The 25,698-nt window shown below is 49.4% G+C and overlaps 2 protein-coding genes across 3 annotated transcripts in view; both read left to right on the top strand.

Moving 5' to 3' along the window:
* TNIK (TRAF2 and NCK interacting kinase) overlaps positions 1–6,985 on the top strand; it is a 162,485-nt gene extending 155,500 nt beyond the window's left edge. For both annotated transcript variants that reach the window (XM_086618726.1, XM_086618727.1), the window contains 6 exons: positions 241–375; positions 637–737; positions 2,073–2,222; positions 3,366–3,525; positions 4,130–4,269; positions 6,148–6,985. In XM_086618726.1, coding sequence (XP_086474852.1) covers positions 241–375; positions 637–737; positions 2,073–2,222; positions 3,366–3,525; positions 4,130–4,269; positions 6,148–6,231 — 770 coding nt within the window. In that variant the 3' untranslated portion in view covers positions 6,232–6,985. The remainder of the gene's footprint in view (positions 1–240; positions 376–636; positions 738–2,072; positions 2,223–3,365; positions 3,526–4,129; positions 4,270–6,147) is intronic.
* Positions 6,986–14,273: 7,288 nt separating this feature from the next.
* On the top strand, positions 14,274–25,269 carry SLC2A2 (solute carrier family 2 member 2). The gene is made up of 11 exons (XM_009990430.2): positions 14,274–14,689; positions 15,301–15,396; positions 16,046–16,326; positions 16,821–16,945; positions 17,710–17,825; positions 18,984–19,146; positions 19,938–20,125; positions 21,199–21,303; positions 23,208–23,309; positions 24,206–24,409; positions 24,617–25,269. The coding sequence occupies exons 1-11, from the start codon at positions 14,657–14,659 to the stop codon at positions 24,806–24,808; spliced, it is 1,605 nt and encodes a 534-aa protein (XP_009988732.2). The 5' UTR covers positions 14,274–14,656; the 3' UTR covers positions 24,809–25,269.
* The last annotated feature ends 429 nt before the right edge of the window (positions 25,270–25,698 follow it).

Genomic DNA, 25,698 nt, shown 5'->3' on the forward strand with positions numbered 1-25,698 from the left:
TTCCAGCCTGTGGTGAGCGAAAGCCCAGCTCTTCCAGCTTCCACCTGCAGTCTGGGAGACTCTGTTTTCCATACCTTTTTTCCCAAGAAAAAAATAAAACACAACTGAATTACTATTTTTAACTTCATCGTGAAACAAACTTTAATTTTATCATGTTGTGAGTGAAAATAAGCGCCGACATCTCAAGATTTCCCGTGCACATGTGCACTGCTCTGACAGGGCCGTTTCCTTTGCCAACAGGAAAGAAGAACAAGCTGCGTGTGTACTATCTCTCCTGGCTGAGAAACAGGATTTTACACAACGACCCTGAAGTGGAGAAGAAGCAGGGCTGGATCACGGTCGGGGACCTGGAGGGATGCATCCACTACAAAGTCGGTGAGTGGCCTCTCTGGAAAAAAAAAAATATCTGGAGGGATACGGTTTTGTTCTCTAGTCTTAGATCTGACTTGACAGTTTCTCTTAAAAGTATGGGGATACCACAGGCACAAAGAAATTTGGTATTTCTTTTTAGATGGACACTTTATCAAATGAGAACCAACAGAGAGATGGCCTGAGAAGCTGTTCCTGGAGATGAGTTGTTCAGTCTTGTTGGAAAGAAAGTGAATGTTTTTAAAATTGGTTTTATTTTTATTTTAGTGAAATACGAACGAATCAAGTTCTTGGTGATTGCCTTAAAGAATGCTGTAGAGATCTACGCTTGGGCTCCTAAACCATATCACAAGTTTATGGCATTTAAGGTATGTTTATCTTTTAACCAAAATACACTCTGTGGTTGTAAATACATGAGATTTCCCTGCTATGGAGAGCAGTAAAGCATCTCGTTTACATAGCTGAGCTCCTCGGGATGCCTGGCAGGCATGGGAGGTGGAAAACATTCTGGCTGAAGAGATGGGATACATTCTGCTTATGGCTAGTAATTAAGTGTTACTATTAGCTGATGCTGGCAGCTTTACTTGGGAAGTTTGCAGAAAGCTGACCAAATGTCCATGGGTAAAATTGAGTTGGGGTTTTTGGAGGAGGAAAGGGTTATTTTGAGTGTCTGTTCTTTTTAACCTCTAATTTTTCACATATAGGATGAAAATAGGTTGGCGTTATCTTCCATTTTTATTTTGCAAGGTCCTCTCCCCTTCTGCAATGTGGATTCTGTTTCAAGACAGAAGGTCCTGGAGAGTGACCCACTCTTTCTCTTTTTCTTTCTCTTTTCATCTACCTTGGTTTCCTTCAGTGAGACCTCTCTCCTCTATAACCTGCCAACGGGTATTTCGTACTTTGTACTTTAAAGTACTTTTCATCCTGAGCTCTGTGCAGAGACAAGTCAGAAGGGACAATGCCTTCCGGAGACATTCATGCTGAGTAATCTCGTTTTGCATCCTTCCAGCACAAATGGGCTTATTCAGTATTAGGTCACATTTGCTTTTTCTGAACAAGAGCCAGAATAAATGGGTTCAGTGACATGGAGAGCTCAGCAGCATTAAAATAGCCTGGGGTCCAGCCTCTGCCGGCGCTGGTGAGGGTGCTGCTTCTCCAGTCTGGAGGTGCTGAGCATCCCTGTAGGCAGGGACATGCCAGGGAGCTGGTCCCAGCCTGCATCCAGCAAGTTTATCTTGAAGAGGGAAAATGAGGTCTTTGCTAATCTGACTCATTTCAGCTGCCCAAACCGGAGCGGTTATCCCTGCGAGAGGGGAGGTGGGTGGTCACAGCTCTCTGCAGACTTTCATCCTGTTACTCTGAGTAGCACCGGCTCTGGGGGGTCCCCACACGCTGGCTGTACACACACTGGTGTAAAATGGAGCTGTCACCTTCCTTTAGAGACCAAATCCTCAGGCTGGCCTCGAGGTCCTGGGGAAAAAGAGCTGTGCTCGGCAAGGGTGAGCGCTTATCTGCTAGGATGGCTGGAGCGAGTGGGTAACACCCTCTGAGGCATCTGGTGTAGGAACAGAGAGATGGGAATATAAATAACCACATATTTAATAGGAAACACAGTCAGACAAATACAATTTCAAAACCATATCAGGCTGCTGCTCTGGGGGTTTGTTGATTTTCTGTGATACTCACTGAACGGATTATAAAAGTCTTTTGCAGATCTCCAGCACAAGCCGTTGCTCGTGGATCTCACTGTAGAAGAGGGTCAAAGACTCAAGGTTATCTTTGGATCACACACTGGTTTCCATGTGATTGATGTAGATTCTGGGAACTCTTATGATATCTACATACCATCTCACGTGAGTGCACAAGGGAGTGTTGCTGCATGACTAACGCGGGTCACCAGCAAGGTTTGGACCAGCCCTTGGTGGCTTAGAAATGGTGACCAGCCAGGTGATACCTTGCCATGGGTATGAAGTTCTCTGGTGCCTTCTTCATTGATACTTGCTTAAAGAGGACTCAAAGGTATCACATACTTCATGTTAGTTATTTGCACAGGCTATTTCTGTCCCCATGCCTGAGCAGACAGGTTTGAGTTTGCCATGTCCCACAGAAAGGAGAGTCTGTCCATACGCTGCATGGAGCAGTAATGGAGCTCTCTATAGGGTGAGATACCATGAAACCATGTTCTTGGTTGTACGACAACATAGAGCCACCAAGGGCTGGATGGCCAGCGCACTGTCCATTGCATGGTGTCCCAGATGTGCTCACCAACACTTAACTTGTTCCCGCTGAGGCAGCGCGGTTTGCCGAGGGCTGCAAGATTAGGGTAGCCCAAATCTCAGTAAGTTGCTGCTCAAAGCTCCCAGGCCAACAGACAGCAGGGACTCCCCACAGGACCCCTCTCAGGTCTAACAGCTATTTCAAAAGAAAATTAGCGCTACAAAAGGTAACAGTGGTTGAGGATTTTCATATTGGCTCATTTAAGCTCCATCCATATTTCTCCAGGGAGAAATACCGGGGCAGTTTGGGATGGTTTTGCTGTTGTAGCTGTGGAAGGGCAGACATGGCTGGAAAGTCATTGTAGCTGCCCTTGGACTGCTAAAAAGAAGGGGACTATTTCCTCCCTAGAGCTACCTGTAAAATTCTGGGTTTATTTCCCTTAATTTGAATAGGAGATGGATTCATCAGTCAGCAGTCACTTCTTTGTGTTACAGCCAAGCGTCAGCCATCAGTCTTGGGGGTGTATTTGTTGTGATCCCTCTATAATTCCTGAACCTGTTTATCCTTGACGTATCAGGCAGCTCTGATCGTAGGGTAAACATGACAGTTTATTCCCCTTCAAGCTTATCTCTGAAAGCCAGTGCCTGTTTGGTGAATGGAGGAAGGGTTTTGTTCTCAGGTTGTTTTGGGGTTTTGTTTTTCTAAGGCTCTGCCTCCTTCCCCCTACTCTTTCCTCCATTCTGTGTAATTCTGACTTTTTGGCTTTGTTTTAACTGCAGATTCAGGGCAATATTACTCCTCACGCCATTGTCATCCTGCCTAAAACAGACGGGATGGAGATGCTTGTGTGCTATGAGGATGAAGGTGTATATGTGAACACCTACGGACGGATAACTAAAGATGTGGTGCTCCAGTGGGGAGAAATGCCTACTTCCGTGGGTAGGTCAACCCTTCCTCTTCACCTGCATAAAATACAAATGATGGGTAAGATGAGGCATCGAGGATGCTGAGATGGAGTCATTGGGGCTTTTGTTTATCAAAGGAGATTTCTCTCAGCCAGACGAGAGATGCAGTTGCTAAATTTCTACGATTTGGTCCTCCATAATAAAAGCAAGTGAATTCTTGAAGATTTGAGCTCTGGTTCATCTGAAGTGTAAGATAAGGATAAGATATTAGAAGCTGTTGCACTGCTGGGATGCTGTGTTGAGTGGAAGAGGGGCGGAGTGAGGAGCTGGGAGCACTTGGGTTGCACTTCTAGCTCTGCAATTGCTCGGCTTCACGACCCATGGAGGCCAGCTCAGCTCCTCACCCGCAGAAATGGGAAGAAGTGATACTACTTCTGTTTAAATTACTGGATGCAGCAACTTCTGGATGAAGAGTGCTGTGGAGAGGCTGCTATCCCTGTGGGCACATGCCTGGCCACAGAGCTCTGCCATTGATTTACATAGGCTGTGAATAACAGCTGAGGCGAATTCTTCTGCCTGTTGCGTAATATTTAGCTCAACACGTGTTGTAACACCTGCCAAACGCTTCCTTTTGACAGCCTACATTCATTCCAATCAAATAATGGGCTGGGGAGAGAAAGCGATTGAAATCCGGTCAGTGGAGACGGGACATTTGGACGGAGTATTTATGCACAAGCGAGCTCAAAGGTTAAAGTTTCTATGTGAAAGAAACGATAAGGTAAGTCTGCTTCGAAGCTTGTATCCATGCTTTAAGCTACAGCCAGCTACTTTTAGACTTTAAGTCTGGCTTATCTTGAGGTTAATAATTAATCTGAAGATCTCGTTCATTAGGCAGTGCCCATAAACCCACTCCCAATTAATTCTCTCCAGTGGATTCAGACCTCAGCTTGTGGTGGGAAGACCTGCAAGATGTCTTCCAGCTCAAGCTGAGATCTACGTTGACTTGACTTGACTTTCTCCCAAGTCTTTCATCTGAACAGTAACTATTGAGGCCGCCAAAACTCTGCAAAAGCTGAGAAATGGTAGCACTGAGGACGTGTGAGTGACCCTGATTTGAGCTCTGGTGCAAAAACATTTCAATGCATTTTTAGTTTTGTGGTCTTAAAACTATTTTCTCCGTGGAGGCCCCTCTTTTTCTGTGGACAGCGTTGATAAATCCTGCTCTGGAGGGGCACCGCAGTCGCACGAGGAATTATGCGACTGTCGTGTAGGTGACGACGGGCACGGGGTGCAGGGAACAAAGGAAGGAGAAATTGCTGAAGGAAAAGGAATATTTGCATAGAAGATAGTTGAATGCCGAGGTCTGTTTCTGCTATTGGTATTTCCTCATCTCACAAGGTTTCACCGAGATAAATCAGGACGATGCAGCAGGGAGTTCTTTCGTAATGAGCACGATCACGAAACACGTGAAGAAACTGATTGCTCTGTCCCCAGAGCGGGGTTAATAACATGCAATAAATAAGGTTTGAGGCCACAATCCAGTTTATTGAACAGCTGCTCATTAGTTGAGCATTGCCCTACCTGTTGCACGGAGTTAGGCTGGAGCTCTGCAGAAGAAAATCCATCCTGACCTTGCAACTCACTATACCACGGGAAGCTGCAGAAGAAGCTGAATTTAAGTTTTCCCAATACCCCTAGTTTGCTTTTTTCTAACTTTTGAGTACTTGACTCTGCAAGTTTTACACTGATTTTTTAACGGGTTGTTGTTCTGGTTTGCTCCTACTGATTTTCTTTTCCTTTTCTAAGAAAACTGGAAAAAAAAACCCACCTTAGTCTTTCTAAAATACTGGAACCAACTAATCACTGGTGGGTTTGAAATATGAAATACAGATTCTCTTTCTGGAGAAATGGTTAACAATTAAAGTCGTGTGAAGATTGAATAGTTTTTTTTTGTTTTAAAAGAGTCAGAGGCTTCAGATTGTCCCCTTCAATATTTGCAAATTATAACTTAGATTTTTTTTTTTTAAGACTTCCACTGGGGGGGAATGCTTGGTGGATGCTGACAGAAGCAGCAAAAATTGTGTTCTTCATACAGAGTCCTGACACATTTCTGTGCTTTGAGCACGTTGAAGGAAAGTAGTTTTCCTGAGCTTGGCTTTCAGGAACTGCTGAAATACCAGGACTGACTTTTCCAAAGAAAACCATTTCAAACCGAGGCAGATATTGACTCAAATGGTTAACGTTTAGCGAGACCCAAACCACTGACAGCAGTCTTACTAATATTGCATAATAAATGGTGCCGTGGCAGTAAAATTTGATAAACTTGGTATTTTTAAGGCGTTCCAAACCTTGCTCTCTTTGGTAGTGATAGCGAGGGAGGTTTTATTACTGTGTTTACTAATAAGTGGTTTGATTTGATCCAAGTCTGGCAAGGGTTAGCTCAGGCCCCTGAGCTCCGCCAAAAACTGAGAACAAGGCAGTGGGTCCGTGTAAAATTCCTGCTGTCGAGTGGAGAAAAGGAGCAGGGAGGGAGGTTTAGGCAGAGGAAACCACGGGATGTGGGGCAGCTCCTGCTTTCCTTGCTCACCAAGACAATTAACAGACTTTTTCTTACAAGAATAAAAATTATTAATGAGTTTTTTTGGCTTCCAAACAGGTATTTTTTGCATCGGTGAGATCCGGAGGAAGCAGCCAAGTGTTTTTCATGACCCTCAACAGAAACTCCATGATGAACTGGTAACAGAGGAGCACTTGGCACTCACCACCATGGCATTATTTCTAATTTAAAGGACATTAAACACGTGGACTAACACTGTAGAGGCAGATGCGGAGGGCCCCGAGGAACACCGCTCCCCCGGCGCCGTCAGCCCCGGGGCGGGGGCTGCGGGCAGGGATGGACTTTCGCGCTTGGACCCCCCAAGGTCTCCTGATTACGCTGTGTTATAGTGGGTTATGAGTTTTCCTTTATTTTATTTTATTTTATTTTTTAATTTTACTTTTTCTTTGTCCCCTACTTTGTAAGAACGGGGAAAGAAACAGTGTCAAACAGTCCGTTTTTAATTCTGTCTGCCTGCTAGCATCAAATATATAGTATGTTGTAAAGTTACTGATTAAATCTGGTGAGAGACAGCACAATAAATGTACCTTTTATCTTTGTGATGAAGGCCATAACCGTATAGCTGGGTAATTTTAGAAATCTTTTGCCTTCACCAACATTTACATGTTGCTTTTGGCGGCAACGGCTTAACGGATTTTTAAAGAAGAGAAAAAAAAATAAATAGGGTTTTTTTCCCCTCTTTTGGGAAATGGATTTTAAATGGCTAAACTACTAGCCTTAGACTAATAAAAATCAGCTACCGTTTTTGTCAAGTCTGTCAATCCATATTTCTATATGGATCTTCACATAATGGTGTGTCTTGATAGGGACAGAGGTGCCATTTGTTGTTGCTCCGGAGGTGCCCTCCTGGCCCGGGGCTTGGCCACGGGCGCCAGGACGGGGGGATCGGAGGAGGAGAGGACGACGGAGCGGTCGGAGGAGCCCCGTGCTCGCCCTCGAGGCGGGAATTGTGGCCGCAGACGGCTCCCGGGATGCCGCGTGTGCTGGACCCTGATGCCGAAGCCGGCGTGAGCTGTGGGCGCTCGTCCCCTTCCCAAGCCCGGAGCCGGGCGCTGGCGTGCGGAGGCAGCCGGCACAGGGACGGGGATGATGAAACAAGCTGCCCGTCCCCCATTTTGCTGGATTGGGCTTGTAAAGAGCTTAAAAAAAAATATATATATGTGTGTGGTTTCTTTGGCCGAGGGTCTGAATCTCTACTCGTTTTCCGCCCCTTCCGCTCCCTAGGAATTACCCAACATACAGTGGAAGACAACATCTGTGCCGAACCGTGTGTGTGTGTTTAGTTCAGGTTGAATCGTGTCCTTATAAACTCTGCTCAGTTGATTTCCGTTTTCGGTGCGTATCTGGGGTTTTCTTTCTCAGTAGCTGCAAGCATGGCTGCCTGTGGTGTTGGGGTGTCGCATAACAAGGTCTGTGTTGCTGGTTTTAACCTACCTCGTTTTGGTTGGGGTTGTTTGGGTTTTTTTTTGTTTGGGTTTGTTTTTTTGTTTTTGTTTTTTTCCGTTCCGCTGTTGATCACAGCGCTGTTACCTCCAGCGACATATAGAGAGCTTAACTGGCAATCTTGGTGTACTCAGTAACGATGGCTTTATTAAAAAATGATTAAATCAACAGGACTTGGTCAAAGTTGAATCTTTACGGAGGGTAAGAGGCTATGCGGGGCGGTGGGGATGGGACAGGACGGGCCACCCTCGCCCCAAGCATCCCGCAGGCAGGGCTGCAGTTGGGTACCGGCAGGGATTGCCAGCAGTGGGACTCCCGGTGGAATATAGCATTGAGGAGCGCGGGCAAGGGGTGCTTTATGGGTGCCACCTTCATCCCCATAGCACCCTCTCGCTGGTCCAGGGCAGCCTGCCCAGCACCTCGCTAAGCAGCCTGGAAAGTGTAGGGACAGCCATAAGACCACAGCACTGGAATTAAAACCCCGTACGAGTCCCATCACAGAGACTGATTGCCACTGGCTCTTTATATTTTCACTATGACTAAAATACAAGTAAAATAAAAGCCAGAGATTTTTAATTAAGTTACGTTGCAAACTGGTAACTTCATAATATTTTTTTTGTCCCCCTTGAAGTGACAAATATATACAGCTTTGGATGTTTGGGGTTTTTTTATTGTGGTTTTTTGGGGTACAGTGATGAACTAGAAGGGAATCATTGTGTTTAAACAAAAGGTAGTTTGTGAATGTATTTTTTAAAACTATAGAGTCGTTTGAAAGGAGAGTGTAAGAAGCCAATACGAACGCAGTCTTGTCTACAGAGTGTACATGGACACACCATAGAGCAAACGCATTTCTGGTGCCAATAAAACACAAAACTACAACATTAAGCCATGCCTTTTATATTTTTGTGAATAAAACCTGGAGTGTTAAGTGTTAGCAGGTCACGGAGGTAACGTGGCTTTTCAGGGCTCCGAGTCGTGGTGTCCTTTGCCTGGAGGGTCTCGGAAAGGCTGCGGTTAGGGGCAGGATGAGTACGCAGAGATGTGACATGTCCCCTGCGATGCTGCCCAGCAGCAAGCAGCCGCCAAGGGATGCCTTGATGGACCATCACCACCTGCAAACTTCTGCTCTTCTACAAAATCAACCCGTGGTTATTATACAGACGTGCTTTCCCCTCCAAATATTCCTAGCTTGTCTTTTGTTATAAGTCAAATACGCTTGTGGCTGACCAATGTGACCAGAAACTACTTAATTTTAGTGTTTAAAGAAGTAAAACCTGGGGCTCCTTTTAAAACCCTGTTTCTGGGAATTTTTACCCTGGAAAGAAAACTTACTCAGCTGAGCAGTGCTGGAGGAGGAAAAAGAGAAACAACGTCTGTGCAGGAGTCACTTGAGCCCGTTGTGCATTCAATTATTTACAGAGTTGCTGCGAAATACTGCGGGAACTTCAGGAACGAGTCGTACCCTCCATGGGAAATGACAGGAAAGCCCTGGAGCTGGCGCGGGGCTGTGCTCGGCTGCCAGTGACCCCCCTGCACACTGTGGACACCAGGGAGAAGGTGGGTACTGTTCCCAGGGTAAAGGATGCTCGAAGGTAAGGCTGGAGCAACTAGGAATTGAATATTTTCAAACCTGTTTCAGAAAAGGATTATTAAACGGTATTTTTCTTATTGTGAGATGGTTTTGAGGTTGATCATATTATGTATTTTCGGACAGAAGTGGGATGCTCAAGGTGAGCAACCAGCCTCAAAGCTGAGTCGGTTGCTGGAAGTGGTTTGAAATTCCGCATCTCGACCTGGGCCCGCACAGGTCCATGGCTGCTCGTGCACCAGTTTGTGCCGTGGTGCCACGGAACCGGGGCCGACGTGAGCATCGCTCAGGCCGGCGGCGAGCAGCTGCGGGGACCAAAGCTGCCTCTTCCTGAAGGTGTGGGGTGGACCAGGGTGAGAAGCCACTGGCCTGGGGGCATGGCTCCTCTACGGAGATCTGGCAGAGATGTTCTCAGCAATAGGGATGTGGTTGAAGGTAGATGCCTGCGGCAACCACCACATCCCTGCGGCATGTGTTCACTGCCCCGTGTATCACTGCAGAGCTGCCACGTCTCCTCTTGGCCATCACGATCTCCTGCAGAAGAGGTTGACTGCATTTGCTTCTCAATTTTTCTTGTCCGGGAGATGCTGCACCATCCAGAGCTGGAGGAGGGGTGGAAAGGGCCCCATTGAACTCCCCTGGTTTAGTGCCGCTAGTTTTTGCTGGAAGGGTACAAGGCCAGAACAGCAAAATCTTTACAGCTGTGCTGTAAATGCACCAAATCACCAAATTCCAATGTGTTTTGTCAGCCTGACGCCCCTGTCTCGCGGGCAGCCCCAGCACTGCTGCCGGGCACAGAGAGGAAAAATGAACATACGTTGTGTTCTTCTTGTGCCAGCTTCTGACGTGCCTGTCAGCCTGCTCTTACCTGGACAGGCACAGCCTCAAGGTCTGGATCTTCCTTTTTTTTTTGTTGTTTTACGTTTTCTTTTTTTTTCTTTGTTTTTAACATCAAAGCTGCCTCTGGATGACCCAAAGGCAGTAAAATGCATGTGCAAATTACCCCGGCCACAGAGAGCAGAGAAAGCCTCACTGTCCTTATGGAGTCTTTAAATTCCTTCACTGATGTGACAGCTGTTTAGTTGTTCAAAAGCAAAGCCCGACCATTAACTTTAACCCACTGCTTTTATCACACAGCATTAGATTTAGCAACAACACCAGTTACAGTCGATACAACACACAGTAGGTAATAAGCGTGACAATTCTGCACAACAGTAACATTAGACATAGTTCTTACCCTTTATTGTTAAAATAAAGCATCAGCAATAACACAAACACTTTTGTTTGCAAATAATGTAAACGATGCCCATCACGGAATTTTAAGATTCATGCTACAAGGTGCAGTCACCCAGAGTTAAAGGGCTGGATGCTGGTTTAGGATTCTGGATGTTCACCTACTTCGCACACTCAGGCAATGAGAAGCTATGAGAGCAGTTTGGAGCCCTGGAGAAAACCCACAAAGCCCTGCGGCACTGTGGAGGTGCGGTGTGTGTCCTGAAAGCAGGGAAATTGGTATTTCTGCCTTACCCAGGGGTGGCAGTGATGCCCTCGGGCTGGGCACACCCGGACCTGCGACCATGCCTGTGAAGACCCACGTTTGTCATCTGTGTGTTTCACCTCTGCATCGCACCATGTTCCCTGAATAACTGTGGCGTGAATCCACCTGGCTGAGCTGCTCCGCTCACCCTGGCAAGGGAAGCCCAGTGCGTGCAAGGGGACGGTCTCTGACCACTCTCACCACCTTCAAACTTCCTTCTTATTTTTAACTCTTCTGAGGCCTCCTGCGGGTTTGTGTATCACTTTTTTCCCAGCATCAGGAGGAACGAGGTGAGGAGGTGACATCAGCCTCGTTGGTAGCTGTGTGGTTGCTGCAGCTGGGACTCGGGCAGCACCCGAGGTGCCGAAAATAGGATGCTGAGTCCCACGCAGCCACATGGAGCACACATGTTCTTGTCACCCTCAGACACATTCCAAGATCATCTGAACATGGACAAGAGAAAGTACAAAGAAGCTCCAGGCTGGGATCCCAGTGGTGAGGATGAGGACGGCAGGGCTGGCTCCATAGGGAAGGTGCCCACAGGCCAGCTGCCACCTCCCCTTTGCCCCTTGGATCTACGTGCCCTTGCTGGAATCACTGAAGCTGCTGCCTGGCATGGCTCACCAGGCGCGGGATGGGTCGGTGTCGCCCCTGGGCTGTGCCGGTGACCACACACCATGGTCTGCGGTCCCACAACCCACCCCATCAAACCTGCGAGAGATGAGATGGGTTAATGGTTCATCCTGGTGGAGTCAGGGCCAGTGCTCGAGCACGTAGGAGTGTTGTGCTGCGGTTTCGCAAGCTAATGCTCACGGCGTGATGCTCTGACAGCCCCGTTGGGAAGTGACCGCAGCAGGAGGCAGATTTACACACTGACCTTTCTCATCTGTGAGCATTGGGACCAGCTTCAAGCTGGGCTCTGCTAACCTGCACATCAACATCCAGACCCCCCATTCAGAAAAACGCAGCAGTTCCAATCTGTTGGTGTCACCAAGAGCTAAATATTTGTCACTGAGAGACATGTATTCACATTCGTGTGAACCTCATGAAGTTCAACAAGGCCAAGTGCAAGGTCCTGCACGTGGGTCGGGGCAATCCCAAGCTCAAGTACAGGCTGGGCAGAGAACAGATTGAGAGCAGCCGTGAGGAGAAGGACTTGGGAGTGCTGGTGGATGAGAAGCTCAACATGAGCCGACAATGTGCACTGGCAGCCCAGAAAGCCAACCGTGTCCTGGGCTGCATCCAAAGCAGCGTGGCCAGCAGGTCCAGGGAGGAGATTCTGCCCCTCTACTCTGCTCTCATGAGACCCCACCTGGAATACTGCGTTCAGCTCTGGGGCCCCCAACACAAGAAGGACATGGAGCTGTTGGAGCAGGTCCAGAGGAGGCCACAAAGATGATCTGAGGGCTGGAGCACCTCTCCTATGAAGACAGGCTCAGAGAGTTGGGGCTGTTCAGCCTGGAGAAGAGAAGGCTCCAAGGAGACCTTCTAGCAGCCTTCCAGTACCTAAAGGGGCTGCAAGAAAGCTGGAGAGGGACTTTTTACAAAGGTGTGTAGTGACAGGACAAGCGGCAATGGCTTTAAACTGAAAGAGGCGAGATTTAGATTAGAGATAAGGGAGAAATTTTTTACATTGAGGATGGTGAGGCACAGGAACAGGCTGCCCAGAGAAGCTGTGGCTGCCCCATCCCTGGAAGCATTCAACGACAGGTTGGATGAGGCTTTGAGCAACCTGATCTAGTGGAAGGTGTCCCTGTCCATGGCAGGGGGGTTGGAACTAGATGATTTTGAAGGTGCCTTCAAACCCAAACCATTCTATGATTACATGAGAGCAAACTGCCCGGGACAAGGCTGTGGAGGAGTGTGTCACAGCCCAGCTGGCATCAGCTGGGGGCTGTACACAGAGGAGAGGTAGCCGTGGGGAACCGGCTCCCGGCATCCAGTCTGGCAAGGAGGGTAAGAGAGGCCAGGAAGAGATGGGAGAGCCCTGGGATAGTTTCATGCCTTTTGCCAGGAGACCTGGTCAAGTGTCCTGGTTTCAGAGGCTGGTGGCCATGGAGCTTGCAGCCTCTGGCATCCAAAGTTTCTATGGAAGTCGCTGGGCTGCTCCTCCACCTCCAAGTTCCTCCGCACCTCTGCTCCAGGAAGCCAGATTGAGAGGGGGTTCTGCTCTGTGAGCCATGTTGGGAGGGGGGACACAGGCTGCCGGCCATGGAAAGGCCACCCCACTCTCTCCTTTTGGAATGTAGCTGCCCTTGACCCTCAGACCGCCCCAGGTGGGCTGGGAGCGTGGGGTGGAAGCGTCATCCTCGCTCGACTGGGCACCCATGACAGGATGGGGATCGTGGAAGGGGGCGTGGGAGGGGTGCCCCAGAGGTTCACAGTGCCTGACGATTTTGGCTTGGGATGTTGGGTCAGGGATCTCGTTTGTTTTACAATTCAAACTTGAGGAGCATGTTAATTGCCTAATCCAGCTAGCCCCCTGCGTGGAGGCATTTAACCAGAACACACAGCGCTCATAAATGCCTGCGTATCCACGCACAGCGAGCAAACAACGGCAGTGGCCAAAGATCTCGGCTGGAAGGACAAATATTGGGGAAAACTTCAAAAAGCTCAGCCTCAGGGCCCTCCCCCTCGCAGCTCCGCCAGCCCAAGCGGGGAATGCAGGTGCTGTGGCTGGAATCGATGCCTGCATTAATGCAATGAACTTTTCTCCTCCAGTTAAAGTTTTACCTTGGTGGAGGAGACCAGTGCAAAGATTAGTGGTCTTATGCTCATCTTTTTTTTTTTTTTTTTGTTCCCTCTTCCTCTGAAGAAAGTACATTTCGTGCCCATGTGAAGCCTGGCTGACTAAGAGCATCATCCAATGAGTCACTGCAACTTGACTGCTTGGACCCATCAGGGGCTTATCTGGAAGGTAATGGCATTAATCAGCATTAATCAGCATCAATCACCTTCTCGGCTGGTTCAGACTTTGGCATGTCTGCTATGGATGCCCTGGCCCTGCAGCTCCTCTCGCTGATGATGCCAAGGACAGCGAAGCCCGAGCGAGACCAGCTCAGACCAGCTTTTGCACATGTGCAAAGTTCACGACTTCGCCGAGCGAGCCCAGCCAAAGGGCTGCCCCGTTTGGCAGCATCAGCACTATTCGTTACCACCATCGGCGATATTTGCCACCACGGGCACCACTTGTCAGCGCAGCCATCAGCTTGGGGTGCTGAAAGGCTCAGCCTTCACGCCGTTGTGGGCTTTTTCACGAAAACGTACGTTATTGTAATATTCTGGGGCATTTTGCTGTGTTCTGTCTCCACACACACATCTCCTCTGAACGCCCAGGATGTTCACGTGCAGGTATGTAGGTACGTACAGAGAGAGAGCCGAATGCATCTGTGTTTATCTGTGTTTGGCCACCTATGTTGTATACACACAAAAATATGTTTTAAAGCAGGTGCCAAGTGCTATATAAATAAACCGCTCTGATTCATTTTCGAGCTTCTTTGCTACACACACTGGAAAGGTTTCTTCCCACTAATTCAGTGGTAACGTAGCACAGAAACCAAGAGAGGTGTTGAACATCTCCAAACAGGCTGTAGCACGATCCCAAGTCCCTGGCATGTCACATCACGGACTGTTCAACCGAGGAATAGCCCCAAACCAGCCTTTCAGCTGGATCGTTTCCATTTCCCAGGTCCTCTCCATGTCTTTGCGGGTCTCCCATCATCTCGTTTGTCCCCCCCAAATACGGGGATTGGTCGTGGCTGCTCTGAGCTGAGCAGTGGCCAAATAACACCTGGAAGGTTTGGGTTTCTCATTAACTCCAGAGTTGATATAATCCCATCTCTCGGAGCACCAGCCAGTTTTGCTGATCCCTCTTGCCTCCATCCCAGTCCTGCTGTCCCTCCTTCCCTGCCTGAGCTCCCACCTCACTCCGCAGCCCAGGACAGCGATCGCTCCCGGGAGGACAGCAGAGGAGCTGCGGGATGGAGAAGAAAAGCAAAATGCAAGCGGAGAAGGTAACTACGGCTCGGTGGTATTTTTTCACTAGAATTTCTGTGGGAGCCCAGCACTAAGCAATGATATTTATTGCTTGCCAAGACCAAAACCAACAAAAAAAATCCCCTCCCCTAATTAATCGCTCTTTGGTGTCTGCACACCGAGCGGGGGGGCAAAGGGGTCGAGGGATTATTCTTCATTTTTTAAGAGCTCTGTCAGCTCATCAGATAATTTTAGCTGTGATGGAAGGAAATGATACTTGAAACAGCACTACTGAGAAGCAGGCTTTTTCCTAGCTGTTCTGCTTCCGCTGCCACGGCAGGCAGAGCTCCCGCTCGCCTGAGCACCGGGGCGAGGACGGACAGCGCAGCAGGAAGAGCCCCGGCACAGGTTGCTCTTTGTGGGGCAATGCTGCTCTGCTCTGGGGGCCTCATCCTGCCCACCCCGAGGGGCTTTCCCTTCTCCTTTGGAGCCCCTTGAAGCGCCCGTGTTGCTGCAGGGGCATCCCTGGGTGCTGCTGTCCCAGCCAGTTGAGGAGCAGGATCCCTTGGGACAGGGATGGGGTGCAGCCCCCCGAGTTCAGGCAGGGCTAGGACAGCGGGGTGAGGCTGTTCTTTGCTTCCTCTCCCAGCACCTCACGGGAACGCTGGTCCTCTCTGTCTTCACTGCGGTTTTGGGCTTCTTCCAGTACGGCTACAGCCTGGGTGTCATTAACGCCCCCCAGAAGGTAAGCGGAGCCCCCCCCCAAGCCACCCATAGCCCAGGGACGAGGGCTTCAGGGCAGCCAGTGCTGGTCCGTCCCCTGCAGAAGCCCTCAGGAGGGCTCTGTCCCTTCCCTGGGTGCTATCTCCCGCAGGACAAAACCCCGGCGATAAAGCAGTGGGGTGAGAAAATGGCGAGGATCCCCCACTGCCACCCCTCAGCAAAAGGAGCGGGGCTCCACACGTCGTGGTGCTGTCCCCACCACGACACCGTCCCTGTGCCCAGACCGAGGGACCGCACCTCTCCGTGGGTGCTGAACCCAGACACCACGCTCACACCGTCCCTGGGAGGCGGCATTGGATGAGAGGGGATGCTCCTTGCCTGCCCTTGCAGTCCCTCCCTGGGTGGTGGGGTGCTGTGGGTGACCCCAAGATTTCACCCTTGCAGAGCCTGCAACGAAAAGCTTTTCCTGGGGCAGAAAAAAAAAACAAACAGGGGTTGGGGGTGGTTATAGATTTGAGCCAACGGTGTTTTTCCCCTTTGCTCACGGTAGGTGATAGAAGCCCACTACGGGCGACGAAAAGCTTTTCCTGGGGCAGAAAAAAAAAAAAAACAGGGGTTGGGGGTGGTTATAGATTTGAGCCAACGGTGTTTTTCCCCTTTGCTCACTGTAGGTGATAGAAGCCCACTACGGGCGCGTGCTGGGCATCGCCCCCCTGGACAGACATGCCATCAACGTCTCTGGGGAGGATGGCCCCGGCACCGTCCCCATCCCTGGCACGGAGCCCTGGCGTAGCACCGAGGGCACACTCACACCCCTGGCCGACACCGGCGAGGACCTCGCCGCCTCCCCGCACATCCTTACCATGTACTGGTCTCTCTCCGTCTCCATGTTCGCTGTCGGCGGCATGGTCTCCTCCTTCACCGTGGGGTGGATCGGCGACCGGCTGGGGAGGTGAGAGGACTGTGTGTGCCACAGCCCGAGCCTTTTTGTTTGATTTTTTTCTCCCTCAGAACTGTTCCCTCCCCATAGGAACACAATTTTGTGTTATTTTCCCTAATTTAATGGAAAAAAAACCCAAACTCAAACCTCCAAAATGCTGTTCCAACCATCACAGAGGTCTGGCTTATTGAAATGCTCAATTATAAATCAGACATTTTATTGCAACTTTTGGCACTTCAGTCGAGCAGCTGATGGTTAACTTCCAAATTCCCCCTTTCTTTCCATGGCAAGAGGGAGAGGAGAGCGTCCGAACAGCATTCGCATAGGATTATTAATTTACTTTTAGCTGCTCTGATTGCACCCTGCCCGCTATTTTACAGTGCCCACGATTGTTATTTTTTCCCCTGCGGCACTGATTAAGTCACTTAATAGCTCTGACCGTATGTCGCGACGGCTGCTTGGGCTGAGACTGGGGCCAGAACGAGCTGTGCTGTGCTGCCTTGCAGGGTGAAAGCCATGCTGGTGGTGAACGTCCTCTCCATCGCTGGGAACCTCCTCATGGGGCTGGCGAAATTCGGGCCGTCTCACCTGCTCATCATCGCTGGGAGAGCCGTCACGGGGCTGTACTGCGGTGAGTCCAGGCGGGGTCACGCAAGGCAAACCAGCCCCTCGGTGGGTGCTGGGTGCTCCAGGGCTGCAGTGAAGAATTTCCTATCTTTTTAAATCTTTTTCAGTTCAGAAGGGGTTTCACAGATGGGAATTTCCCTCTTCTCCCTACGTCTGTCCTTCTCAATCCAGGATCTTTCCCAGAAGTATTTGTGTTGGCTCTATCACAAAATCAGTTTATTTTACGTACCCTAGAAAGAAGCAAGTCCCTCCTCTGTATCTCAAGGTTCGATCTTGGCGGTGGCTGTTGTAACAGTCTGTTATTAGCCACGTGTTTAACAGGTTCCCTAGACAACAGCACTATCTAGCAGATAGTACAGGAGCACTGTACATGGAGAGGATAAGATATGGAATTACATTAGAATTAGCTTAGAAATAACAGCTCATTATTGCTGTTATTGGCATGCAAATACAATACTCCGCTCTGAAGGGTCAAGGCAAGTTTTAAGAAAGCTCTTTGCTCTGTGATAACTTCTCCCAGCAGATGATCTCTGCTCCATGGTGTATTCATGTGTTCAAGTGTCAAGGCTTCCCAGCTTGGGGCTCTGAATCCAGGGATATCCGAGCACCTTTGCAAGGTGCAGGTGGTTCTCAGCCAGGCACGAGGGGCTTGGTGGGACATGGGGTGCAGCACACAGGCTCCATCCTCCCTTCCCGTTTGGGAAGCAATTGGAGCTGGTTGCTGAGCTGTGGTCTAAAAGAGATGACGCCTGCGTGTGCTCGGTGCAGGGCTCTCCTCTGGACTCGTGCCCATGTACGTCAGCGAGGTCTCTCCCACGGCCCTTCGAGGAGCACTGGGGACGTTGCACCAGCTTGCTATCGTCACGGGTATCCTCATCAGCCAGGTAAGAAGGAAAACGCATGAGTCCAGAGAGGGTACTTCAGAGGTTAAGGATACCCCAGTGACATGCTGGGGTATCACTCACCATTCCACCCCAAAACTGAAGAGGAGTGTGAAGCAATCTGCTCTAATGGGCTTCAACTTCTACCTTGAGTCAGAGGTGTCCTTAACAAAGATGACTTCTCATGAAATAAAAAGTACTTCTGCCAACAATTTCTGCAAAGTTTTTGTACGCATCTCATCAGAGTCAGGCTGGATCCTGAACACAAGATCCCTGATATTCAGGTATTCAAAAATGGCTTCATTGGAGAAACAGGGAGCCAAACGTCCCCATCAGCATTTCCCAACATGGCAAGAGTCCCAGCTATGTGACAGGCTGGCACATAAATGTACTGAGAACCAACCCATCCAGAAAAACTTAAGGTAACCACAAAGTTCATCTAATCTGACTTAGCCAAAGACTATGAACAAACCATGGGGATAAAAGTTCACAAGGTAGGTCCTGCTGGCTTCACTGGCTGTGAGAATACAAAAACTGCTTTGGAAATCATGGTATGAAAAAGGTTGCAAGCACTCACAGCCCCTCTGGAGTGCCTTTTTCAATGCCATAATGACACACTGAAGCAAAGTCCAAGTTGGCTGGTTTGCTGAGCCTCATGCTGCACCGTGGCCTCGGTGCTCAGGCTGTGCTGGGTAGCGGCCGGGCAGCTGCCCCTCCACCCACGTTCTGCCCCTTTATGGAGTTGCTCAGGACATATATGCCCGTAAAAACCCATACCCTGAAAATCCAAGATAGCAAGGTCTGAGGAGAAAGCATTTCATCAGCATGCCTATATTTGCTGAGCTGTTTACGCAGTGGTTCTGGCCAGCCACAGGTCTCCTGCCAGGGGCACATCCCAAGGAGGATCAAGACGCTCCGGGGTGGGGAACAGGCTTGCAGAGGTTTATCCTCTGGCACATGTAAGCCAAAGTCTTGCTCATGACATTTTATGCCATCTGTTCATTTTCTCCTTGAAAACATGCATCATAACTAAAGACATCAAACTGTTAGGACTGAGAATTGATATTTGCTTCTAGTTTTCTTCCAGGTTGTCACTTCATAATGCCATAGTGGTCAATCACTTTCTCATAAGCCATTCAAACAATGCCTCAAATATTCCAGGTCCTCGGTCTAGACTTTCTCCTGGGCAACGATGAGATGTGGCCCCTGCTCCTCGGTCTGTCTGGTGTGGCCGCCCTCCTGCAGTTCTTCCTGCTCTTACTGTGCCCTGAGAGCCCCCGATACCTTTACATCAAACTGGGGAAGGTGGAGGAAGCTAAAAAAAGTAAGACGCATTTTCTGGGCTTGTCTGGAGTTGGTTTTACACTACACGTAGTATTAAACACAGAGGGGAAAGCCCGGCTGAGGGCTCACATGTGTAACAATATAGTTGTTCCATCCCACGCAGGTGGGATTTTGGGCACTTGCATACAGTCGCTGACTAAGGAATTGCTTTTATATCGCTGTGGGTGGTGTGAGCCTTAGAGTGTCACTCCTTTCTCTCAGCGAGATCGCATCTAGCAGACGCCACCCTCAGAACCCTCATTCAGTTGGAAGGGATTTCAACCAGGTGTAAAAATGACATCTTCTGGGGAACAGCTGAGCTCTCCATCCTTGGTGCTCTTTGCAACTACACAGCAAATCCACAGTGCTGACTGCAACCACTTATACATCATCCAGCATTGCCCACCTTAGCTGGTTCCAGCCGTCTGTGCAAGGAGTTAAGAGCAGTCAATGGTAGGACACACAGCTGAAATCGAGATAAGAAGATCTGAGCTGCTGAAGTATAAATTAGCTCTGGACCAGAAACTATTCAGATGTGTCTGCGTGGGACTAATAAGCATTGTTGAGGGATGGGGCTTGAGCATCGTCTCTTGGAGCTTCTGCAGCACTAATGTGCTGCTGCCCCTTGCCAAGCAGACCCACCTTTGATCCTTGATGTGCCACAGCAGTCCTCAGAGCAAAAGGATGCTACTGTGGTTGGCTTACCTTGAGTTTTGGCTAGAGAGATTCTTGTCCTTACTCTACTCCTTATCTACCACTGAAAATAAAACGTCGATCTTTTATTTTCTTAAGGTTTGAAAAGGCTCAGAGGAAACTGTGACCCAATGAAGGAGATTGCTGAAATGGAAAAGGAAAAGCAAGAAGCTGCTAGTGAAAAGAAAGTCTCCATAAGACAGCTTTTCACCTCTTCAAAGTACAAGCAGGCTGTCATCGTGGCACTGATGGTGCAAATATCTCAGCAGTTCTCAGGAATCAACGCGGTGAGTCTCCCAAAAATGTTTGTCTTTAAAGAAACCTGCGCTGAGCGTGAAAAGGCAATGCTGGCTCCGTCCAAGACATGTAGGGGTGAAGAGAAGGCTTTCACGTTACTACAGTAGGCTCCTTGGCCACCGCCATCGGTGTGGAAGGCAGACCCCATTGCCCAGCCAGGCTGAGGGAGGGCAGGAAGGGAGAAGGGTGAGCAGGTCCATGCCGAGCTCTCCCGTCACCCTCCTTCTCCTGTGCTTGTCAGCAGTTTGCTCTCTTTAATGACTACCTGCTCTCCCCAGGAACCACAGTATCCCTATCTTCTAGCTGTTTTCAGCTTCACAGGCTTTGCAGCACCTCCTGGGATACCAGAAATCACCACTTCACACCCAGCAGCATAGAGCCTCCTTTTCAAAACTGACTATGACTCAGATTTTTCAAAGTCTGGTGGCAACTTTACAAAGGTTGAGGCCTTTGTCCTGCGAGCTTTCAAAACTCTAAGAGCATTTCCCCATTGCAAGGTGGAGCAGCATGCAGGGATGCCCAGCCTCGCGGGGCTGAGCCAGGGCTGAGCACCCTACAGAGCCCAGCTGCCACAGCTCGAGGCCGTGCCCAGCCCCTTCCACCAGCCACGAAGCCAGCCACCCATTTACCTCCTGTCCCTAACTTCCACCAGACAGGCATTGCCTTATTTTTGGAGAGAAGGGAGAAATTTGAGTCATTCCAACATAGCAAGAATATTTTAAAATTAATTTAAAAGTCAGGCATATTAAGGTATTTGTCTCCAGCACTCAGTGCTGGTGATCTGGCTTTCAAGATTAAACATGGGGCTATGTGGGAAAAAAAATGGTTTCAAATGTGCAAATGCAGTCATTCAGGAGGGGAATTTCAACAGGATTTTTAACTCCCTCAGGCTCCTTTGAAAGTTTCAGCTTTAATTATTATAACCAGCTATTAAAAAGTTGAAAAAACAATCATAATTAAACTACTTCACACCTCAGCCAAGCAAGTGCAACTCTTCTCTCAAGAGAACAAAAAGTTCCACCAGCCCTGTTACCTAATCCTTCATCCTAATGTATTTTGATAGATCTTTTACTACTCTACAAACATTTTCGAGAGAGCTGGAGTTGACCAACCAGTTTACGCAACCATTGGCGTTGGAGTAGTGAACACGGTCTTCACAGTTATCTCTGTAAGTAAATACTTCTGCCCCAAGACTACAAAAACACATAAGGTACCAGGTGGTTTTTGAAACGTGGTTTTATCCGGGAGCTGGGGCTGATCCCGCACACCTTACTCATGGGAAAAATCATTCCCTGGGCAAGCCTCATTTGAAAAATCAAGCCTTGAAATGCAACCTGTTGCTCTCACCACCACTGTTAAATGCCTCGTGAGCAAAAACCGCATCACCGCATTCAGGGAAGCTCTGGTAGCTCAGCATTTCCCCCCAAATAAAAGTTGCCTTCGAGACCGAAATTCTGCCGGTCCTGTTCCGCCCAGGGAGCAGGCACAGGATTGGCGCTGCGATGGGGAAGCCAGCAGCTCACAATCTCCCTCTTACCTGTTATCTTTCAAATTATTCTCCGTATGTACATAGCGCCTGCAGGAGTGATATCCAAAGGCTGTTCCGTAGCAATAAAAGCAGTCTAGCACCTCTCCTCAGCGTAGCTATGCAGCACTTGGCAGCAATAAAAGGATGGTTCCGTTTCCACAGCCTTTCCCTCTGTTTGTCTCTCTCCTGAGAGTATTAACACGATTCCAATCACTTCTTTAACGTGGCCATTGATAGAAGAAGATCAGGAAATGTCAAGCCCCACCATTTCCCTCACGTCTCTAGAGAGGCTCAGGGAGCAAAGGACTTTTACCCACCCCGAAGCAGGACCAGCTGCAAGGTAGAAATAAATACACAGCTTTAAGGTCTTAGTCCAGCATGAGATGGGAGGTCTTGGGGTGAACCTGCTTTAGAGAAAGTCCATCACAGACCTCACAGAGAGGAGAAACCATGATGTTTATTGTGAAGCGAGGCACGGAGGTATGTGGCTGGAAGAGGTCTGCCTCCCGCTTGGAGAGTCTCCTCCAGTTCCACCTCCACCCCAGGGCTGTGGTACCTGCAGCCTGGGAAGATTTGCTCTTTGCTTCTTTTGGCCATGAGCACTTAAAAATTACCCGCATCTGTCAATAAATGATAGACCTCGATCAAAAGGCAGAAGCACCAATGGCCAGGTGGACCTTGGCAAGGGGAGAAGGGAGCACAGAGGCTCACCCTCTGCGACTTCACGAGTTAGCAGGATGAACTGCCTCCGGCAAAAGAGATGGTCTCCTGGAAGCATAAATCATTTGCTGAAATGGCAGGAGAGGTTGAGCTGATGGCCAGAGGTGTCCTTTCAAGCAGAGGGGAAGGAGCAGGCAGCCTCAGAGGCTGGTGCGTGGTATCTTAGGGCAGGCCAGATGCACCATCCTCTGGAGTTACCTACATCTCCCCATTGGGTGAAGTGATTGGTACAGACTTAGATGTTAAAAGTCGGGTGAGATGACTGGAGTCCACCAAGAGGAGTTGAGAAGGAGTAAGCTAAGCCTTGGGGCTACCAGGAAAGCAAAGGAATCTGGGAGCCATTGAAGTAAAAAATCCTGACTCCAGCTGCAACCCAACTATCCCTGCCCTAGGACAGGGAAGGTGCAATGGCCTGTGATGTGATTTGAATCCCGCTACGTTTTGAAGGCTACTTCCAAACCAATGCAGACCTAGTTAAGCTTATTCTTCCTGAAAAAAAAAAAAAAAAAGAGAGAGAGAAAAGTCTGTAGTCAGCAACATGTGTAGGAGTGGTGGGAGGTCCTGAGAGCTTGGAAATGCATGAGCTCTGAGTATTATGTGGCATTGCCTTGCCCTTGGCAGGGTGGCTGCTCAGTCTGGCTCCCTAACAGCCACCGGCAGAGTTTCTGACACTTGGAAACCAGTACATAAATATCTACCATGAAAGCTAAAAGAGCAGGAGTGTGGTGTGGTAGTGGGAACAGGCTGCTCGTTGCTAATGAACCTGATGGAACCTCCTGAGAGCAGCAGTGCTGGAGACTGAGCTTTTGCACGTGTTTCCACAGGTCTTTCTGGTGGAGAAGGCGGGCAGGCGGTCGCTGTTCCTGGCTGGTTTGATGGGCATGTTAATAAGCGCCGTGGCCATGACAGTTGGACTTGTGCTCCTGGTAAGGATTTATCTCCATTTTTTTCCCCTTGGTTTGCAAACAAGGAAAGAGGAACCACTCTTTAAAGTGAGTGTTTTGCGTTTTCGTCTCAAAGAAGTTCAGAAAACATTTGTCCTTAGAAGGGACAGTTCAAAGTGGCCATAGCTGGAGCCACCTCTGAACACAGCAGTGCCTGAGGATTTTGTGCTCTTTGGCCCCTGAGATACCCCGATGCAGCTAGAAGGGACGTGTGTCCCCTGTCCCCTCCCTGAGCCTGACAGCCTCAGCTCCTTACACAGCAACTGCACTACTCCCACAGCACAACGCCATGCCTGCTAAGAAAGCCCAGGGCACACCTCCGCATGCAAACAGTGTGTGCCTTAAATTCTCAACCTATGTCTCCCTGGTTTGGTGCAGGGTTGCTAGACTAGCATCTTGTCATTAAAAAAGGGACAAATTATTCCTTCTGACACTCAGTAGAGGGGTCAGGCTGTGAGACATAGGGCAGAATAGGCAGGGCATGGCGCCAGCTCCCACCAAAGTCAGTCCAAACCACTGGTGCAAGCTCCTGTCAAGACGTAAAACCAAACAAGGGGTGGCCTCCTTTACTGACCACCCTGGTTATTAAAGACAACATCATTTTGCCTCTTTTCGGCCATGCTGGAGACAAGGAAAGGGCTCGAAGGTAGAGCTGAGCTGACAGCTGTGGGCTCCAACATCCCTCTGCCAGCAGCAACACTGGCACCACACGCCCAGCCAGCACCTGGCACGAGAGTTTGGCACTTTAATTCTGCATCTCCAGGGCCCACTTGTCTGAATAGTAAGAAATTTCTGAAAAAAGAAGCTTAATTAAAGTAATTAGTGATAATTAATGAGAGTCACGTTGGGACTCTAACACTGAGCACACCCTCTTGCAGAGCCAGTTTGCCTGGATGAGCTACGTCAGCATGGTCGCGATCTTCCTCTTCGTCATCTTCTTTGAAGTCGGTCCCGGGCCCATCCCCTGGTTTATCGTAGCCGAACTGTTCAGCCAAGGCCCGCGCCCCGCCGCCATCGCCGTCGCTGGCTTCTGCAACTGGGCCTGCAACTTCATCGTGGGAATGTGTTTCCAGTACATCGCGGTAAGAATCCCCTCTAAAACCATACCAATAAATGACTGGCACGGCCCCAGTGCCAGGCTCCCAAAGCAGCCCAGCAAGATGTGGACGTGCCTTCTGGATCTCCATCCCCGAGTCCCGTGGGGCACCTCAGCCACCCAGGGCAGGAGGGGGAAGCCATCCCTGCGGTGCTGATGGTGGTGTCCCCTCTTGTCACTTCCCCCACTGCAGGACCTGTGTGGACCGTACGTGTTTGTGATCTTCGCGGCTCTGCTTCTAGTCTTCTTTCTGTTTGCGTACTTCAAAGTACCGGAAACGAAAGGAAAGTCCTTTGAGGAGATCGCAGCTGTGTTCCGCCGCAAGAAGCTCCCGGCCAAAACCTCGACTGAGCTGAAAACCTTGCGAGGCAGTGAGGAGGCATAGACATCGCCACGCACCGGAACGGAGGGACTGAGCATGGATCTCCTTCGGGCGCCGTTGGGCAAAAGTCTCATTTCACAAAAACCTTGCAGCTGGCAGACCAGGAGGACCCATCCACCGGATGCCTTCTGGCTGCTGTGGCTCATGCACTAAGCTGGCGTTTTACTCTGAAATAGTCGGTACAACTGGGCTGCAGGAAGAGCTGGGGAAAGGACGGGAGGAATACGTTACATGTGTGTCTCCATGCCCCACTGGAAGAGCCTGGTGGGATGATGATTTTACTAGCTGGCAAAGCATAACACTGAGCAGGGTCATCACTCAGCTGGAGTTAAGGAAGGAGGGGTCAGGTGATGCTGTAGCCTCATGTTTCCACCTTTTTGTCCCATGCTTGCTGCTTCCTTCTGCTGAGGGATCTCATGCCTTGAGAAACCAACTGCTAGTGCAGTTGTGTTACCAGCACATAGCACTGATCACCCGAGGTGCTACGGAAAACAGGGTGAGCAAACTCCCCCTCACTCTCACCTGTGCAGAGGAAGAAGGTGGATCCCACCTGAATCGGTCAGGATGCACCTTGCTTGCTCTGCTATCCTATCCATGCATTATGGAAATGTTGGCCAATCTCATAAGGATTTCTCAAGCCACAATGTTTTTAGGAGAATCTTAGAAAGTCTGGCTGGGCTGATGTGAATTTTTTTGTATTTTGTTTCAGCCAGACTATTTGCCTCCTCTTTCCTCCTAGGAAGCCTTTCCTCCCTCCTTCATCCCTGCTGCAGCACAAGACACAGCACATCACTGACCACACAACGGGCCTGGGCACTCTTGCCCCCAGGTCAGGAGACTCAAGTCTTCCTGCCATCCCTCCCATGGTGTGACCATCACCAGGTCACCTCCCC

The sequence above is a fragment of the Tauraco erythrolophus genome, chromosome 11, assembly GCF_009769465.1.
Source record: "Tauraco erythrolophus isolate bTauEry1 chromosome 11, bTauEry1.pri, whole genome shotgun sequence".
NCBI lineage: Eukaryota > Metazoa > Chordata > Aves > Musophagiformes > Musophagidae > Tauraco > Tauraco erythrolophus.

Coding starts and splice junctions, on each gene's coding strand:
- SLC2A2 (XM_009990430.2), top strand. CDS start 14,657: ATGGAGAAGAAAAGCAAAATGCAAGCGGAGAAG. Junction 16,327..16,820: donor ATCGGCGACCGGCTGGGGAG/GTGAGAGGACTG, acceptor GCTGCCTTGCAG/GGTGAAAGCCATGCTGGTGG. Junction 19,147..19,937: donor GGTGGAGGAAGCTAAAAAAA/GTAAGACGCATT, acceptor TATTTTCTTAAG/GTTTGAAAAGGCTCAGAGGA.